The sequence below is a fragment of the Rhinoraja longicauda genome, chromosome 8 (genome assembly GCF_053455715.1).
Source record: "Rhinoraja longicauda isolate Sanriku21f chromosome 8, sRhiLon1.1, whole genome shotgun sequence".
In the NCBI taxonomy this organism is placed as follows: Eukaryota; Metazoa; Chordata; class Chondrichthyes; order Rajiformes; family Arhynchobatidae; genus Rhinoraja; species Rhinoraja longicauda.
In genome coordinates, this window is record NC_135960.1 from 35302236 (window position 1) to 35321186 (window position 18951).

General features: G+C 44.9%; 1 protein-coding gene across 1 annotated transcript in view; it reads left to right on the plus strand.

The window, feature by feature from the left end:
* LOC144596249 (uncharacterized) overlaps nt 1–18951 on the plus strand; it is a 127493-nt gene that overhangs the window by 71137 nt on the left and 37405 nt on the right. Inside the window, exon 17 of the mRNA XM_078404460.1 lies at nt 11989–12087. Coding sequence (XP_078260586.1) covers nt 11989–12087 — 99 coding nt within the window. The remainder of the gene's footprint in view (nt 1–11988; nt 12088–18951) is intronic.

Consider the following 18951-nt stretch of genomic DNA (forward strand, 5'->3'; position numbering starts at 1 on the left):
ACAAAGTGGGGTGAGGATGCAGCTTTGTGAGTCCTGCAGGCGTCCCTGTTGCACATGTTGCTGCAGCCTACAGTTACGCTGCCTTGCAATTCACACTTGCAGCTCGATTGGAAGAATGCCATTCCCTGCGCACCCAGAAATTGCAACTGTTTTGAAGCATGATGTTAGCAGCATTCTCGATTCCTTCAGTCCACAACGCCCCGCAGTGTCATGCTCAACACTCTAGAACAGGCAGACAGATAGCGACTTGGTGACTCAGGTTTTCCAATAATTAGGCTTTTTATTCCTGCACGTAATCCACGCACTGGGAAATGTGTAAATAATGAACACCATACTGCTAATCATAAACTGATGGTGCAGCCAGTCAGTCTCTTGTAAAACTTGGGACGTTCTGCTACACTGTCTTGTTGTCGAGGAATCAGCATTTGTCACCAGCTGGACAACGTAAATTAGAGGAGAAAGTAAGGTAACCCTGGCCATCTATTTCTGACCATGCTGTCCTAAACCAGCTCCCAATTTCTCCATTTACCAACAAGTCCCATTCCCTCTCTTTTGCTGATCATCATGATATTCAAATGGTCAATATCAATTATAAATACATCGAATGAAACATGAAAATGTCCAGAAAGGAGCTTGAAAGCTCGGACATCCAGATGTCAGAACAGTATCTTCCCCACTGTCTTCAGACTTCTCAACTAATCACCTCTTTCAAGATTCAAGATTCAAGGGGTTTATTGTCACACCAGTTCCATACATGATACAATCCTGTGTGAAAATCTTGTGCTGGAGGATTTTGTACAGTAAATTTAACATTAAATTATAAAGTGCATGCATTAAATTATAAAGTGCAGGCATTAAATTATAAAGTGATCTGAGTCCAGTTCAGGTGCGTTTCAGGGCTGGTTGGTACAGCAGGCTAATTGCCTTGGGGAAAAAACTGTTTGAGTATCTGGTGGTATGGGAGCTGATGCTCCGGTACCTTCCACCTGAGGGCAGCAGGCAGAATAGACAGTGGTCCAGGTGGCTGGGGTCTTTGATGACCCTCAGGGCTTTTCCAACGCACCGCCTGGAGTAGATGTCCTGGAGCGAGGGCAGCTTGCACCTGGTGATGTACTGGGCTGTCCGCACCACTCTCTGCAGGGCCCTTCAGGCATGGCTGGTGCAGCTGCCTTGCCAGGTGGAGATACAGCCTGTCAGGATGCTCTCCACGGTGCCTCTGTAGAAATCCCTGAGGTTGTAGAGCCGTTGTACCTTTTTTGTGATTGTGGGAATGTGAGTGGTCCAGGTCAGGTCCTCTGTGATGTGGACACTGGAACTTGAAGGTCTCCACCTTCTCCACCTCTACATCATTGATGTTGATGGGGGGTTGTGGCCCCCCCCCCCCCCCCCCACCCCCCTTCCACCTCTCCTGTAATCGACGATCATCTCCTTGGTCTTGTCGACGTTGAGAGAGAGGTTGTTGGCCTGGCACCACTGTGTCAGGGCCACTACCCCCTCTCTGTAGGCCGACTCGTCCCTGTTGGTGATCAGACTGTAGTATCATCCACAAACTTGATGATGGTGTTGGTGTCATGTTGGGCCACACGGTCGTGGGTGTACAGGTAGTACAGAAGGGGGCTGAGGACACATCCCTGACGTGCACCGATGAGGGTGAGGGCTGTGGAGGTGTGGTCTCCCATCCTCACCACTTGGGGTCGGCCTGTCAGGAAATCCAGGATCCAGGTGCACAGGCCTGGGTTCAGCCCCAGGTCCAGGAGCTTGCTGACGGGCTTAGAGGGCACAATTGTGTTGAATACTGAACTGTAGTCTATGAGCAGCATCCAACCATGTGTCCCTCTTGTCCAGGTGGGTGAGGGCGGTGTGAAGGGTATGGGTGATAGCGTCATCTGTTGGGATGGTAGGCAAATTGGCAGGGGTCCAGGTTGTTGGGTAGTGAGGAGCAGATTATGTCCTTGACTAGATTCTCACCACATTTGCTGATGACGGGTGTCAATGCTATGGTTCGCCAGTCGTTGAGGGTGGTGGGTTTGTTATGCTTGGGTATGGGGATGATGGTGGAGGTTTTCAGACAGGTGAGAATGGATCTTAGTGAAAGTGAGAGGTTAAAAATGTCGGTGAACCCCCCCCGCTAGCTGACATGTACATGCCTTCAGGACGTGACCGGGAATGCTGTCCGGGCCAGCCGCTTTGTGAGCGTTGACTCTCTGGAGCGACCGACGCACGTTGTCCTCTGTGATGGTCGGGATGTGGTCATCAGTGGCAGGGGGTCGGGGTGCAGCCTCTCGAACCGAGTGTGGTAGTGGTTTGGCTCGTCCGGGGGGGGGAAGCTGCAGTGTTAGTGGTGTGATGGGGACTTTGTAGTCCATTATGGTCTGAAGACCCTGCCAGAGGTGCTGTGGATTTCTGGAGGTGAGGTTGGCTTCCAACCTCTTGCTGTTGTTTCTTTTGGCCCTTCTAATTGTGCTCCTCAGATCCTACCGGGTCCTTTTGTAGTCCTCCGCGGAGCCAGAGTTGAACGTTGCCTGTAGAGTTGCGTGGACCTCGCCGCCAATCCAGGGCTTCCAGTTTGGAAACATCCGGACCCTTTGGTCAGAACAACATCCTCCACGCATTTCCAGATGAACCCGGTGACTGTGTCCGTGTACTCATTGATGTTACTGTTCAAAGCAGCCAGGAACGGGGTACTGATTGAGAATGATCAGCCATGATCACATTGAATGGCGGTGCTGGCTCGAAGGGCCGAATGGCCTCCTCCTGCACCTATTGTCTATTGGAACATCTCCCAGTCCACCTGACACCAACACGGACACCAAGTGGCGCACAACTCATAGGCCTCCAGTCTGAAAAGCAATCTTCCACCATCACTCTGGCGCCGAAGAGGGCAACATGCTGTGAGCTCCGCGATTTTGTTTTGTTTATTTTTTGTTGTTCTTTCATTCTTTTTGCACACATCAGATGGCACCGTCAAGTGCTAGTGCAGTAGCAACTTTCCTGAAGCTTTTTATGGTTTATTTGGTGTTTTGCACAGTTTTCAGGTGTACAGCACAGAACCACCTGGAACAAAGGAAAATGGGCAACAGCACCACAACCCTGCAAAATCAAGGACAGCAAACAGACACTTCTGGGCATCAGGTTGACGATTGCTTGCCGCAACCATATCACTCCCATCCCGGAGCTCCTGTCGCCATGCCCTGAACTGCAGAAGCAACCAAGGAAGAGGGCAGGAGAGCTGGGGTCCTGGACAGGCTGAGGTGGCGAGCTCACCGACCCCCATGCCCTAGCTTACTGCTGCCCAACGTACAGTCCCTGGACAACAAGCTGAGCGAATTGAGGGCACGGGTCACCTTCGAGCGAGACACCAGGGACATAAACATCATCTGCCTCACAGAAACCTGGTTGTCGGCAGGGGTCCCGGATCAAGCCATCGGGCTCTCCGGGTTCTCCTTACATTGTGTGGACAGGGTGAGGGGACCTTCGGGGAAGAATAGGGGTGGCGGAGTGTGTTTCTTTGAGAACAACTTATGGTGCGATCAAAGGAACATACAGACTCTGAAAACCTTCTGCTCCCCCAATCTGGAATACCTCACAATGCTTTGCCGGCCTTTCTGGTTATCCCGGGAGTTTACAGCCGTTATTGCCATGGCTGTTTATATTCCCCCCAGGCAAACACAGACAGGCACAGCGGGAACTGTATAAGGCCATCAGCACACACCCGGACACTGCCTTCATCACCGCGGGGGACATCAACAGTGCCAACCTGAGAGAGGTTTTCCCAATACTCCACCAGCACATCTCCTGCCCCACGCGCGGAGACCACATACTGGATCACTGCTACACCACCTTCCGCCATGGCTATAAGACTGCCCTCCCGCCCACCACTGTGCATATCAGACCACTCCTCCATCCTGCTCCTCCCCTCCTATGGGCGGAGGCTCAAATGGAAAGCCCCCATCTGTAGGTCAGTTCAATGCTGGACAATAGACAATAGGTGCAGGAGTAGGCCATTCGGCCCTTTGAGTCAGCACCCCCATTCAATGTGATCATGACTGATTATTCACAATCAGTACCCCGTTCCTGCCTTCTCCCCATAACCCATATCTTTAAGAGCTCTATCCAGCTCTCTCTTGAAAGCATCCAGAGAATTGGCCTCCACTGCCTTCTGAGGCAGAGAATTCCACAGATTTACAACTCTCTGACTGAAAAAGTTTGTCCTCATCTCCATTCTAAATGGCCTACCCCTTATTCTTAAACTGTGGCCCCTGGCTCTGGACTCCCCCAACATTTGGAACATGTTTCCTGCCTCTAACGTGTCCAATCCCTTAATAATCTTATATGTTTCAATAAGATCCTTATAAATTCCAGCGTATACAAGCCTAGTTGCTCCAGTCTTTCAACATACGATAGTCCCGCCATTCCGGGAATTAACCTCGGGAACCTACGCTGCACGCCCTCAATAGTAAGAATGTCCTTCCTCAAATTTGGAGACCAAAACTGCACACAGTACTCCAGGTACGGTCTCACTAGGCCCCTGTACAACTGCAGAAGGACCTCTGCTCCTATACTCAACTCCTCTTGTCATAAAGGCCAACATGCCATTAGCTTTTTTCACTGCCTGCTGTACCTGCATGCTAACTTTAAATGACTGGTGAACAAGAACACCCAGATCTCTTTGTACTTCCCCATTTCCTAACTTGACACCATTCAGATAATAATCTGCCTTCCTGTTCTTACCACCAAAGTGGATAACCTCACATTTATCCACATTAAACTGCATCTGCCAAGCATCCACCCACTCACACAACCTGTCCAAGTCACCCTGCATCCTCAGAGCATCCTCCTCACAGTTCACACTGCCACCCAGCTTTGTGACATCTGCAAATTTGCTAATGTTACTTTTAATCCCTTCATCTAAGTCATTAATGTATATTTGTAAATAGCTGCGGTCCCAGCACCGAGCCTTGCGGTACCCCAATACTCACTGCCTGCCATTCTGAAAGGGACCCGTTAATCCCTATTCTTTGTTTCCTGTCTGCCAACCAATTTTCTATCCATGTCAGCAACCTACCCCCAATACCATGTGCTCTAATCTTGCCCACTAACCTATCTGGGACCTTATCAAAGGCTTTCTGAAAGTCCACGTACACTACATCCACTGGCTCTCCCTTGTCCATTTTCCTAGTTACATCCTCAAAAAATTCCAGAAGATTAGTCAAGCATGATTTCCCCTTCGTAAATCCATGCTGACTCGGAATGAGCCAGCATACAGGACGGAGCAAGGAGACCACACTTCAGGACTGCTTTGATCAGGTGGACTGGGAGATGTTCCGGGCCGCTTCGAACGGTAACATCGACGAGTACACAGACACAGTCACAGCCACAACCACTTCCCGGAATTGCTGGCATCTTCTCTTACACAACTCCATCTCGTTCAGTTATTCCGTTGTTGAATTTCAGTATGTTGTTTTCACTACTTCAGATTCCACTACAATCTTTGCACCATTCTGTTATTTAGCATTTGTCGTATTTATTCTTGTATCTACCATTAACATGTATACTGTGTACTCCATGAGCTTCATGTGAACAAGAGATGTCATTGTATCCTGCGCTACAAAACAATAAATTAAACTGAATCTGAATGCCATGTACCTTTCTTTCTTTGCAAAACCCACATGAAGTTGATTGTTCTGGTACTCTTACCTGTTATCCCAATGGCTGCAGCAGAGGCACTCTGATGAGGCAGCAGGTGGTCACAGCTGGAGCTTTCATTTAATAGCATCAGGATCCCTTTCCCCCTCGGCTTCCATTCTGTCGTGAATGCCCCCAGACTGTCAGTAAATGCAGGTCAGCCGGAGGTGGCAGCAGGATTTTGAATATGGAACATAGAGCTCCACAGCAGCACAGCCCTTTTCTAGGATTGTTTACTATCATGCTGACAATGGAAGGCTTCTCTGTCATGGATGAAGTTTAAAGAACCTACCATTCCATCAATAATGTTTCATGTACTTTCAAAATAAATACACAGAATAAGGACATGTAAAATTATAAAGCCACGTCATTCCGAAATATGGCCATTTATTAATGCAATGGACATTTTTCAGAATTACAACAATCTGAGGTGATTAACAACTTCTGTCACCCTAACAATATTTTCAGGCCTTGTTGGCGATTGCATCAGAGACTGGTTGATCTCAAAGTGAATCATTTGATTTCTGTACGAAAGAAGACATTCTAGTTATCAGCATAATACAGCTGAAGGAAGTAAATTGGTCCAAATTATTCAACCATCTTCATCTCTCAACAAACGTTTAAATTGGCATCAGCTGAGTATGACAGGAAGATCATGCTATATATTTGACGCTCTCCTCTTATTGCTTTTGAGAAATCTTATGAATAGAGATTTCTCCCCCATACACTTTGGCTTTCTCTCTCTAGCTATCAAAGGGCTGAGAAGTAATTCTGGCTTGCAAGTTCACAGTGCCCTAGATCTCTCTGAATGGGTGCATAGTAATAGAGAAATGTATACAGTTCTGTTTGAAATAATCCTATCGTTCGATGTAGATCCGATCAGGGTCAAGTCCTGAGCTGGCTGCACTAAAGCTCTCATCGTTATACTCGCGCCACTTAGATTACTCAAACCAAGAACCCGCATCGTCCAGAAATCATCAGGTGAGTGATTATCAACACAATTGCCCAAAAGTTGAGCCACGATCATAAACAGAAAAGGAAATCAAGAGATTCACTTGCATTAAAAGCTAATTTTGTGATTTTGTACATTAATGACTCAGTGAAATCTGTTTATCTCCTCTGTGTTATTATGGAAGATTTCCCTCTTTTAATTGTTCTTCTCTCTTGATTTTCTGCTTTGTTTGCCAATATTTAGGATATGAAACAGAGCTGGTTTCACAATAGTAATTTGAGACCACACACTGAAAAGCTTGGACATAAGTCATTCTGGAAATAGGTAATGTCACGGGTGCTACCAGATATCTTGTACACAAGACATCACTTTTGGGCTGTCAGCTCTTGAAGTGAGGATCTACATAAAACACAGTACAGCACAGGAATAGGCCCTATGGCACTGTGCAGAACATGATGTCAAATTAAACTAATCTGTCTCGATGTGATCCATATCCCTCCATTCTCTGTATATCCATATGTTTATCTCAAAGATTGGGCTAACCAAATTGGTAACAACACTGAGGAGGAGGATATCCTGGAGTGTATAAGGGATGGTTTTCTAAGCCAATATGTAGAGGAACCAACTAGGCAGGCCATCCTAGACTGGGTATTGTGTAATGAGGAAGGATTAGTTAGCAATCTTGTTGTGCAAAGCCCCTTCGGCGACAGTATCAGGGTCCTGAACTTAAAGAAAGGTAACTGATGGTATGAGATGAGAATTGGCTAGGATAGACTGGCAAATGATTCTTAAAGGGTTGATAGTGGATATGCAATGGCAAAGATTTAAAGATCGCATGGATGAATTACAACAATTGCTCATCCCTCTCTGGCGTAAAAATAAAACAGGCAAGGCGGCTCAACCATGGCTAATGGATTTATAAAGGGGAAATTATGCTTGACTATTCTGGAATTTTTTGAGGATATAAAACGTACAATGGGTAAGGGAGAGCCAATGGATGTGGTGTATCTGGACTTTCACAAAGCCTTTGACAAGGTCCCACACAAGAGATTAGTCTGCAAAATTAGAGCACATGTTATTGGGTGTAGGATATTAACATGGATAGAGAAGGCAGACAGGAAGCAAAGAGTAGGAATTAACGGGTCCTTTTCAGAATGGCAGACAGTGATTAGTGGGATGCCGAAAGGCTCAGTGCTGGGACCCCAGTTATTTACAATATATATTAACGATTTCAACGAAGGAATTAAATGTAACATCTCCAAGTTTGCGGATGACACAAAGCTGGGTGGCAGTGTGAGCTGTGAGGAGGATGCTATGAGGCTGCAGGGTGACTTGGATAGGTTGGGCAGATGCATGGCAGATGCAGTATAATAATGTGGATAAATGTGAGATTATCCACTTTGGTGGCAAGAGCAAGAAGGCAGATTATTATCTGAAAGATTAGGAAAAGGGGAGGTGCAACGAGACCTAGGTGTCTTTGTACATCGGTCACTGAAAGTAAGCATGCACGTACAGCAGGCAGTGAAGAAAGCAAATAGCACGTTGGCCTTCATAGAGAGAGGATTTGAGTATAGGAGCAAGGAAGTCCTACTGCAGTTGTACAGGGCCCTGGTGAGACTGCACCTGGAGTATTGTTGCAGTTTTGGTCTCCTAATTTGAGAAAGTACATTTGTGCTATTGAGGGAGTGCAGCATAGGTACACCAGGTTAATTCCTGGGATGACGGGACTGACATATGATGAAAGAATGGATCGACTGGGCTTATATTCACTGGAATTTAGGATGAGTGGGGATCTTATAGAAACATATAAAATTCCTAAGGGATTAGACAGGCCAGATGCAGGAAAAATGTTCCTGATGTTGGGGAAGTCCAGAACTAGGGGTCACAGGGCCCTAAGAATAAGGGGTAGGCCATTTAGGACTGAGATGAGGAAAAAAAAATTCAGCCAGAGTTGAGAATTTGTGGAATTCTCTGCCACAGAAGGCAGTGGAGGCAAATTCACTGGATGTATTCAAGAGAGAGATAGATATAGCTCTTAGGGCTAACAGAATCAAGAGATATGGGGAGAAAGCAGAAACAGGGTTCTGGATGATCACTTTATTAAAATTAATTTACTAATTACACCCCAGATCTATAAGCATTCTGAGACAATACACCAAATTAACTATCGTTTCCATAAATTAACATTTTTAATTTCTGGGTGTAAATCTTAGAGAGCACTGCTTCTCAATGGTGCCATGTGCTACCACATTGGATTATCTTATTGAAAATATTTTGAAAGTCTAGTTGTACATTAAGCAACTGGTCAGCAAATGCTATCCATTGTGAGCCTGCATCCTTGAATAGTTCTTATCCTTATGATGAAGTTACACCCATTGGGTTAATAGTTAAGGAGCTCCTGGAATTCTCAGCTTTTTTTTCCATGTGGGGGAATCCAGAATCGAGAGGTGATTTGTCTATTTAAGACACAGATGAGTGTCATGAATCTGAAGAAGGGTCTCGACCCAAAACGCCACCCATTCCTTCTCTCTGGAGATGCTCCCTGTCCCGCTGAGTTACTCCAGCTTTTTGTGTCTATCTTCAGTTTAAACCAACATCTGCAGTTCCTTCCTACACATGAATCTTGGGAATTCTTCATTCAAGATAGACATGGTGGTTGAATCATTGATTACCTTCAAGGCTGAGACAGAGTGATACTTCGAACTACAGCAAATCAGTGTGGAATCATATAGCACAGAAACAGGGCCCATTGGCCCAACTCGTCCATGCTGACCTAGTGCCTGGTCTCACCTAGTCCCATTGCCTCACATTTGACTCATATTCTTCTAAATCTTTCCTATCCGTGTACCTGTCCAAACATCTTTTAAATTGTGTTCCTGCTATTGTTTGTACCAATTTAAATTAGCACCATTTTCAGGTCAGGGTGTTGTATAATCTGGAGGATATCTTACAGTTGAGGATTTTCTTAAATGCCTGATGTTCTAATGCATCTAGGTGGTAAATTGAAAAAAATGTTGCAATGGTGCAGACTACAGCCACAATACATTGGTGGTTTGTGAGGCAGTGGATGGGGGTATCAATCAAGCATGCTTCATTGTCTTGCATGTATCTTGAGTTTCTTCGGTGAGCTGCGCCAACCAGACAAGTGATAAGAATTAAATAATTTTTCTTGTCTCAATAGATAGTAGAAAGGCATGTGTGCCGGTTTTGTTTTGGGTCAGGACTCTTCTTCGGGCACTGTTGTACTGCTATCCTGGTTCAGTCTAGTGGTTGGGATAGGATAGAACCAAGGAACACAATGGCAGAGTCTGGGATATTGGCTGAAAAATATTTCCTGAGTACGTCCACCATGACCAGTTAGCACGTCAAGTCTCCAAATTTAAATATGCCCACAGATATTCAGTGGAAAATTTTGCAGGATCAACTTGGCTAGTGTTTTTCTACTGTCTGAATTTAATGAATTTCCAGTGACTAACGGAGTTCCGTGGGGGTTGGTTACTGGGGTCGCTGCTCTTCACATTGTATATTAATGATTTGGATGAGGGGATTGAAGGCTTTGTGGCCAAGTTTGCGGATGATACAAAAAAAAGTGGAGGGGCAGGTAGTGTAGAGAAAGCAGGGACTCTGCAGAAGGATGTACAAAATCATGAGAGGAATAGATCAGGTAGATGCACAGAGTCTCTTGCCTAGAATAGGGTAATCGAGGACCAAAGGACATAGCTTCAAGGTGAAGGTTAAAAGATTTAATAGGAATCCAAGTGGTAACTTTCTCACACAAAGGATGGTGGGTGTATGGAACAAGCTGCCAGTTGAGGCTGGGACTATCCCATCATTTAAGAAACAGACAGGTACATGGATAGGACAGGTTTGGAGGGATATGGACCAAGCGCAGGCAAGTGGGACTAGTGTAGCTGGGACATTGTTGGCTGGTGTGGGCAAGATGGGCCGAAGGGCCTTTTTCCACACTGTATCACTCTATGACTCTATGACTCTAAGCACTGGGACAGGTTGGGAGAGTGAGCAGAGAAGTGGCAGATAGAATATAGTGTAGCAAAGTGTGGAGTAATAAAGGAATAGGAATAATGGTAATAGGAATAAAGATGAAGACTATTTTCTAAATGGGGAGAAAATCCAGAAATTGGAGGTGCAAAGGGACTTTGGAGTGCTGGAGAAGGATTCCCAAAAAATTAATCTGCAAGTTGAATCGGTAGTAAAGAAGAAAACGCAGTGCCATCATTTATTTTGAGAGGGCTAGAATACAAAAACATTGATGTAATGCTGAGGCTCTATAAGGCGTTAGTCAGACCACATTTGGAGTATTGTGAGCAATTGTGGGCACCATATCTGAGGAAGGATGTGCTTGCTCTGGAGAGGGTCTAGAGGAGGTTTACAAGAATGATCCCAGGAATGAGTGGGTTAACATATGAGGAGTGGGGATGTACTCGCTGGAGTTTAGAAGAATGAGGGGAGACCTAATTGAAAACTACAGAATAGTGAAAGATTGGATAGAGTGGTTGTTGAGAGGATGTTTCCACAAGTGGGAGAGTGTAGTCAGAGCCTCAGAATTAAAGGACATTCTTTTAGGAAGGAGATGAGGAATTTCTTTCGTTAAAGGGTGGTGAATTTGTGGAATTTGTTGCCACAGAAGGCTGTGGAGGCCGTCAATGGATATTTTTAAGGCAGAGATAGATAGATTCTTGATTAGTACAAGTGTCAGGCGTTATGAGGAGAAGGCGGGAGAATGGGGTTAGGAGGGAGAGATAGATCAGCCATTATTGAATGGCAGAGTAGACGTGATTGACCGAATGGCCTAATTCTGCTCCTATCACTTATGACCTTATGACCTAATGCTAAGCTTGACAAAATGTCTGTTTTTGTGCTTTTCATTATATTTTATCAGAGCAATTTGGCATATGGGGTCATTATTTGGTAATTTCACAAGAAAATTAAGAGTCTACCATGTTAGTGTGGGACTGACCCCAAATATAATTCAAACTGGGTAATGGTAGTTAGCGTTCCTGTCTGTACCCTTTTGTTATTTAAGTAAATGAGAGTGTTCAGAGACAATCAAAGTTGAAGCACCAAAAATTAAGTTTGGTCCAATATAAACAATGCTTGTTGCATCCATTGTTTAATCCTCCCATCGTGCTAAAGGAATAAAATAAAAGGATCCATTGTTAATGTTCTTTCTCCAAGAAATGTGGTCCCATGAAAATCAAACAACTCTGAAATGACCAAGGCTTCTACCTCTAAAATGCACAGTTATATGCTTTGCTCGCAGAGCAGGTGAAGAAATGGAAAATACACAAGAGTTGCTCAGACTAATCCTATCTTTCTGTTTGTTCTTGCAGAATTCTGGATGGGATATTTTCGATGAATCAGACAACGAAGTGGCCTTTGAAGAAACAGAAAGTGATTCCGAACAAACTGGAACCACCGCTAATACTCGGGTAACTATGGACCTGCCGATATTGGCTGCACATCCGAATGAATCAATGAGAATTGAGCAGTTGTTTGAAAGGGATCAATAATCTGCACAGTTTAAAAATTGGGTGAATTGGTGTGTTGAGACTTCTTGCATCCGGACCATTTGGCTGTAATTTGGGTGTGAATTTTAAGGAGAAATTTGAATAATTCTGTGTACTTTGGCCTTCTGCTGTTGGTCATCGAGCTACATCAGCATCACCGTCGACAATTAAAAATGGCAGATTAAAAGATTTGGCTGAGTGGGAACACTGCTTAAGCTACAAACTAGTGTGTTTTTCTTAACTTTTTGCATTGTTTTTCTTTTCACAGTTTTGTATAATTTATGTATAATTTGTCTTCATGTGCTGTTTATGTGCCTGTGATGCTGCTACAAGATATTCACTGTACTTTTACTTCACCGTAAACAATAGACAATAGGTGCAGGACTAGGCCATTCGGCCCTTCGAGCCAGCACCGCCATTCAATGTGATCATGGCTGATCATTCACAATCAGTATCCCGTTCCTTCCTTCTCCCCATACCCCCTGACTCCGCTATCTTTAAGAGCTCTATCTAGCTCTCTCTTGAAAGCATCCAGGGAATTAGCCTCCAGTGCCTTCTGAGGCAGAGAATTCCACAAATTTACAACTCTCTGACTGAAAAAGTTTTTCCTCATTTCCATTCTAAATGGCCTACCCCTTATTCTTAAACTGTGGCTCCTGGTTCTGGACTCCCCGAACATTGGGATCATGTTTCCTGCCTCTAATGTGTCCAATCCCTTAATAATTTTATATGTTTCAATAAGATCCCCTCTCATCCTTCTAAATTCCAGTGTATACAAGCCTCATCGCTCCAGTCTTTCACCAGACCTAAAGAAGCTTTTACTATCCTCCTTTATCATATCATCATATCATATATATACAGCCGGAAACAGGCCTTTTCGGCCCTCCAAGTCCGTGCCGCCCAGCGATCCCCGTACATTAACACTATCCTACAACCACTAGGGACAATTTTTTTTTTTTTACATTTACCCAGCCAATTAACCTACATACCTGTACGTCTTTGGAGTGTGGGAGGAAACCGAAGATCTCGGAGAAAACCCACGCAGGTCACGGGGAGAACGTACAAACTCCTTACAGTGCAGCACCGTAGTCAGGATCGAACCTGAGTCTCCGGCGCTGCATTTCGCTGTAAAGCAGCAACTCTACCGCTGCGCTACCGTGCCGCCCTTTATATTCTTGGCGAGTTTACCTTCGTACCTCATCTTTTCTCCCCGTATTGCCTTTTTAGTTATCTTCTGTTGCTCTTTAAAAGAGTCCCAATCCTCTGGCTTCCTGCTCGTCTTTGCTAAGTTATACTGCTTCTCTTTTATTTTTATACTGTCCTTGACTTCCCTTGTCAGCCATGGTCGCTTCTTACTCCCCTTAGAATCTTTCTTCCTCTTTGAAATGAACTGATCCTGCACCTTCTGTATTATTCCCAGAAATACCTGCCATTGTTGTTCCACTGTCTTCCCTGCATGGGTCTCTTTCCAGTCAACTCTGGCCAGCTCCCCTCTCATGCCTCCATAGTCCCCTTGCTCAACTGCAATACTGACACTTCCAATTTTCCCTTCTCCCTCTCAAATTGTAGATTAAAACTTATCATATTATGATCACTACCTCCTAATGGCTTTTACCTTGAGTTCCCTTATCAAATCCGGTTCAGTACACAATACTAAATCCAGAATTGCCTTCTCCCTGGTAGGCTCCAGTACAAGCTGCTCTAAGAATCCATCTCGGAGGCACTCCACAAACTCCCTTTCTTAGGGTCCATTACCAAGCTGATTTTCCCAGTCTACCTGCATGTTGAAATCTCCCATAACCACTGTAGCATTACCTTTGTGACATGCCAATTTTAACTCTTGATTCAACTTGCACCCTATATCCAGGCTACTGTTTGGGGGCCTGTAGATAACTCCCATTGGGGTCTTTTTATCCTTACAATTCCTCAGTTCTGTCCATACTGATTCTACATCTCCTGATTCCATTTCACCCCTTGCAAGGGACAATATCATTCCTTACCAACAGAGCGACCCCACCCCCTCTGCCCACCTGTCTGTCTTTTCGATAGGTCGTATACCCCTGAATATTCAGCTCCCAGCCCTGGTCCTCTTGCAGCCATGTCACTGTAATTCCCACAACATCATACTTGCCAATATCTAACTGAGCCTCAAGCTCATCCATTTTATTTTTTATCCTTCGCGCATTCAAATACAACACTTTAACTTCAGTATTCACCTCCCCTCTCACACCCGTCACTATTGGCCCTGACCTTACTCTCTTGTCCCTTCTCGAACTTTCCTTCCCATTAAATCGGGAGTCTTTTGCAACTTTTTGTGTACTCACTTCCCCTTTAACTCCATCTTTATATTCCCAATTTGTCAACCCCCCCCCCACCTATTTAGTTTAAACCCACATGTGTGGCACTAGCAAACCTGCCTGCCAGAACGGTGGTCCCCCTCCAGTTAAGGTCTAACCCGTCCCTTTTGTACAGGTCACCCCTACCCCAGAAGAGATCCCAATGGTCTATAAATCTAAATTACTGCTCGCTGCACTAGCCCCCCAGCCACACATTCAGATCCCCTATCTCCCTGTTCTTGCCCTCACCAGCACGAGGTACAGGAAGCAATCCAGAGATAACCACCCTCGAAGTCCTGCTTTTGAGTCTTCCTAACTCTTTAAACTCACGATGCAGAACCTCCTTCCTCTTCCTCCCGACGTCGTTTGTGCTCATGTGCACAACTACTTCCAGCTGTTCACCTTCCCTCTCGAGGATGGTTTGGGTGGGAAGGGATAAGTTGACCAGGGGGTTGTGGAGGGAACGGTCTCTGCGGAAAACAGAAAGGGGTGGAGATGGGAAGATGTGGCCAGTGGGATTGCGTTGGAGGTGGCGAAAATGTCGGAGGATTATGTGCTGTGTGCGACGGCTGATGGGGTGGAAGGTGAGGACAAGGAGGACTCTGTCCTTGTTACGAATGGGATATTGAGGAGACCCTAGTGAGAACCTCATCTTTAATGGAAGAGGGGAACCCCCATTCTATAAAAAATGAGGACATCTCTGATGACCTGTTGTGGAACACCTCATCCTGGGCACAGATGCGGCATAGACGGAGGAATTGCGAGTCGGAGATAGAGTCTTTACAGGAAGCAGGGTGGGAAGAAGTGTAGGCTAGATAGCTATGGGAGTCAGTGGGTTCATAATAGATGTCAGTCGATGGTTTGTCTCCTGTGATGGAGACGGTGAGATCTAGAAAAGGTTGGGAGATGTTGGAGATGGTCCAAGTGAATTTGAGTGCAGGATGGAAATGAGTTGTGAAGTTGATGAAGTCAGTGAGTTCTGCATGGGTGCGGGAGGCAGCACTGATGCATTTGTCAATGTAGCGGAGGTAGAATTCGGAGATAGGGCCAGTGTATGTCTGGAACTGTGATTGTTCGACATTTTGTGTCTACGATTTGCATCTGCAGTTCTTTCCTACACATGTTGTTGAGTTCATCTGCTACCTTCCTTCCCTGCCCATTTTGATTTCCATTTACTTCCTAGTTCATTTTGTTGGCCAGGAGTCTTCATTCAAGCCTGTGAAATGACTTTGGATCTGTTCATCACTAACTGCTGACCACTCTAATTCACTTGAGCCATAGCCTTTCTGAATTTGCATCACTCCGCTCACCAAAGGTCAAGCCCAATGATATCATCAAACCTGTTGAGAGGACAGTGCTGCTGTTTGGCAAACTGACCTCTACCTCAGTGGTTGTCAGACACCTCGTTTTAGTTTCTCTTGGTCCACAATCTCACCACTGAACATCGAGCTATTGCTGACCACATTTGCTGAAGCGATCTTCCTTCTACCGCATCTCCCAACACAGGGTTCCACAACACAACACAGCCAGTCTCCACCGCCTCCCCAAAATACATCAACATGGCACTTATGGAAGATTAATGGTCTCAGCTTGTTCTTGTCCCACAGAACTGATTTCTTCCTACCTAGATTCCGTGTTTTTCTTCCACTTACACCCATGGCACTGTTGATGCCCTCATCCAGTTTGAAGTTTATTTTTCTTTAAACTAGCTCATTTTAACAATGCATATTCATTGTCATAAAGTTACACAGCACAGAAACTGGACCTCCAATCATCCTTATCCATGTCAATTAAATTGGCATACTGGGCTAATCCTATTTACATACATTTGGCCATACCCTTCTAACCATTTCCTGTCCATATATATATGTCAAAATGTATTTTAAAAGCTGGAATTGTATCTACATCTACAGCTTCCTCTGGCTGCTCACTCCAAATAAGGACTACCCTCCTAGTGAAAACATTATTTTAGTTTAGAGATACAACACGGAAACAGGCCTTTCGGCCCACCAGGTCCGCACCGACCAACTATCCCCACACATTAACACTACCCTACACACACTGGGGACATTTTTTTTACATTTACCAAGCCAATTAACCTACTTTGGAGTGTGGGAGGAAACCGAAGATCTTGGAGAAAACCCACGCAGGTCATGGGGAGAACGTAAAAACTCCGTACAGACAGCACCCATAGTTGGGATTGAATCCAGCTCTGCATTTGCTGTAAGGCAGCAACTCTATCGCTGCGCCCTGACATTGCCCTTAAGGTTCCTCTTAAATCTTTACTGTACATGTGACAATCACCTTTAAATTTGGCCTCTAGTTTTAGAATACTCTATTGTGGGGGAAAAACTGAGTGTTCACTTGATCCATGCTTCTCATGATTATCTGCACAATAGGTTCACCACTCCACCTCATACACAGAAAAAAGAAAAAGTTCCAGCCTTATCCAACCTATCCTTATAACTCGAGCCTGCATAGTCATATTGTCATCATGCCTGGAAATGGATCCCTCGGCCCAACTTACCCTCGCCGACCAACATGCCACATCTGTACTGGTCCGACCCGCCTGTTTGGTCCATATCCTTCTAATCCTTTCCTATCCATGTCCAAATGTTTCTTAAATGTTGTGATAGTACGTGCCTCAACTACCTCTGCTGGCAGCTTGTTCCATATACCTCTCACCTTTTGTGTGTAAAAAAAGTTGCCCTTCAGGTTCCTACTAAATCTTTCCATTCTCACGTTAAACCAATGTCCTCTGGTTCTTAGTTTTCCCCACACTGGGTAAAAGACACTGTGCATTAACCCTATCTATTCCTCTCATGATCCTAAACACCTCTCGATCAACACTCATCCTCATGCATTACAAGGAATAAAGTCTGAACCTGCTCAACCTCTCACGATAATTCAGGCCCCTGAGACCTTCCAACATTCTTGTAAATTTTCTCTGCATCCTTTCCAGCTTAACAACATCTTTCCTATAACAGGGTGACCAAAACTGAACATACTCCAAATGTGGCCTGTTGTGTTGTACGATTGCAACGTAACTCCCAACTTCTATACTGACTTATGAAGGCCAATGTGATCACGCTATCTACTTGTGACGCCACTTTCAAGGAACTATGTAGCTGCGCTCCTAGGTCCCCCTGCTCTACAACACTCTCCAGAGCCCTGCCATTCACTTTGTAGGTCCTGTCCTGGTTTGACTTCCCATAATACAACACCTCACACTTAGCTGTATTAAACTCCATTAACCATTCAGCTCACCTGTCTAACCAATCAAGATCCTGCTGCAATTTTTGACAACCACCTTTGCTATTTACAAAACCACCCACTTTAGTGTCATCTGCAAAGTTAACTAATCTTGTACCTTGTACGTTCTCATCCAAATCATTAATATAGATGACAAATGGCAATGGGTGGATGATCAGCCATGATCACAATGAATGGCGGTGCTGGCTCGAAGGGCCGAATGGCCTCCTCCTGCATTTATTGTCTATGTTCCTATGGGTCCAGCATCAATCCCTGAGGCACACTACTAGTCACAGGCTTCCAGTCCAAAAAATAACCTTCCACCATTACCCTCTGCTTCCTTCAACAAAGCCAATTTTCAATCCAGTTGGCTAACTCTCATTGGATCCCATGCTATCTAACATTCAAGAGTAGCCTACCATGTGGAACCTCATCAAATGTTCAGGTAACATCCTGATGAATTTCTTCTGCACCCTTTCCAACTTTAATTTATCAGTGTCTAGTTCCATCCTGTTCCTTGAGCAGAGGCACAACCAGACTTTCTTCATGTCTAAATCAGGATGCCATTTATACATCCATTTGTACAGTTTTGACAGTCATGGTCATGCAGCATAGAAACAGGCCAAGATGCCCCATATAAGCTAGTCGCAATGCATGCGTTTGACCCATAACCCTCTAAACTGTTCCTATCCATATATCTGTTTGTGTCTTAAATGCAGTTATAGTACCCACCTCAAATACCTCGTCTGGCATCTCATTCCATATACCCACTACCTCTGAGTGAAAAGGTTGCCCCTCAGGCTACTATTAAATCTTGCCACTCTCACCTTAAACCTATGTCCCCATGTTCTTGATTCCCCAACCTTGGGTAAAAGACTATGCATTCACCCAATTCATTCCCTTTGTGGTATTATACCTCTCTGTAAAGTCACCCCTTAGCATCCTGTGTTCCAAGAAATAAAGTCCTAGCCTGTCCAACCACGCCCTGCAGCTCAGGCCCTCAGGTCCTTATAACATTCTTGTAAATCTTTTATTCACTCTTTCCATATTAATGGCATCCTTCCTGTGGTAGGATGATCAAAACTGAAAAGAGTACCTCAAATGTGGCATCACCAATGACTGGTACAACTGTAACATATAGTCCCAACATCAATACCTTCACTGATGAAGGCCAATGTACCAAAAGCCTTCTTGACCA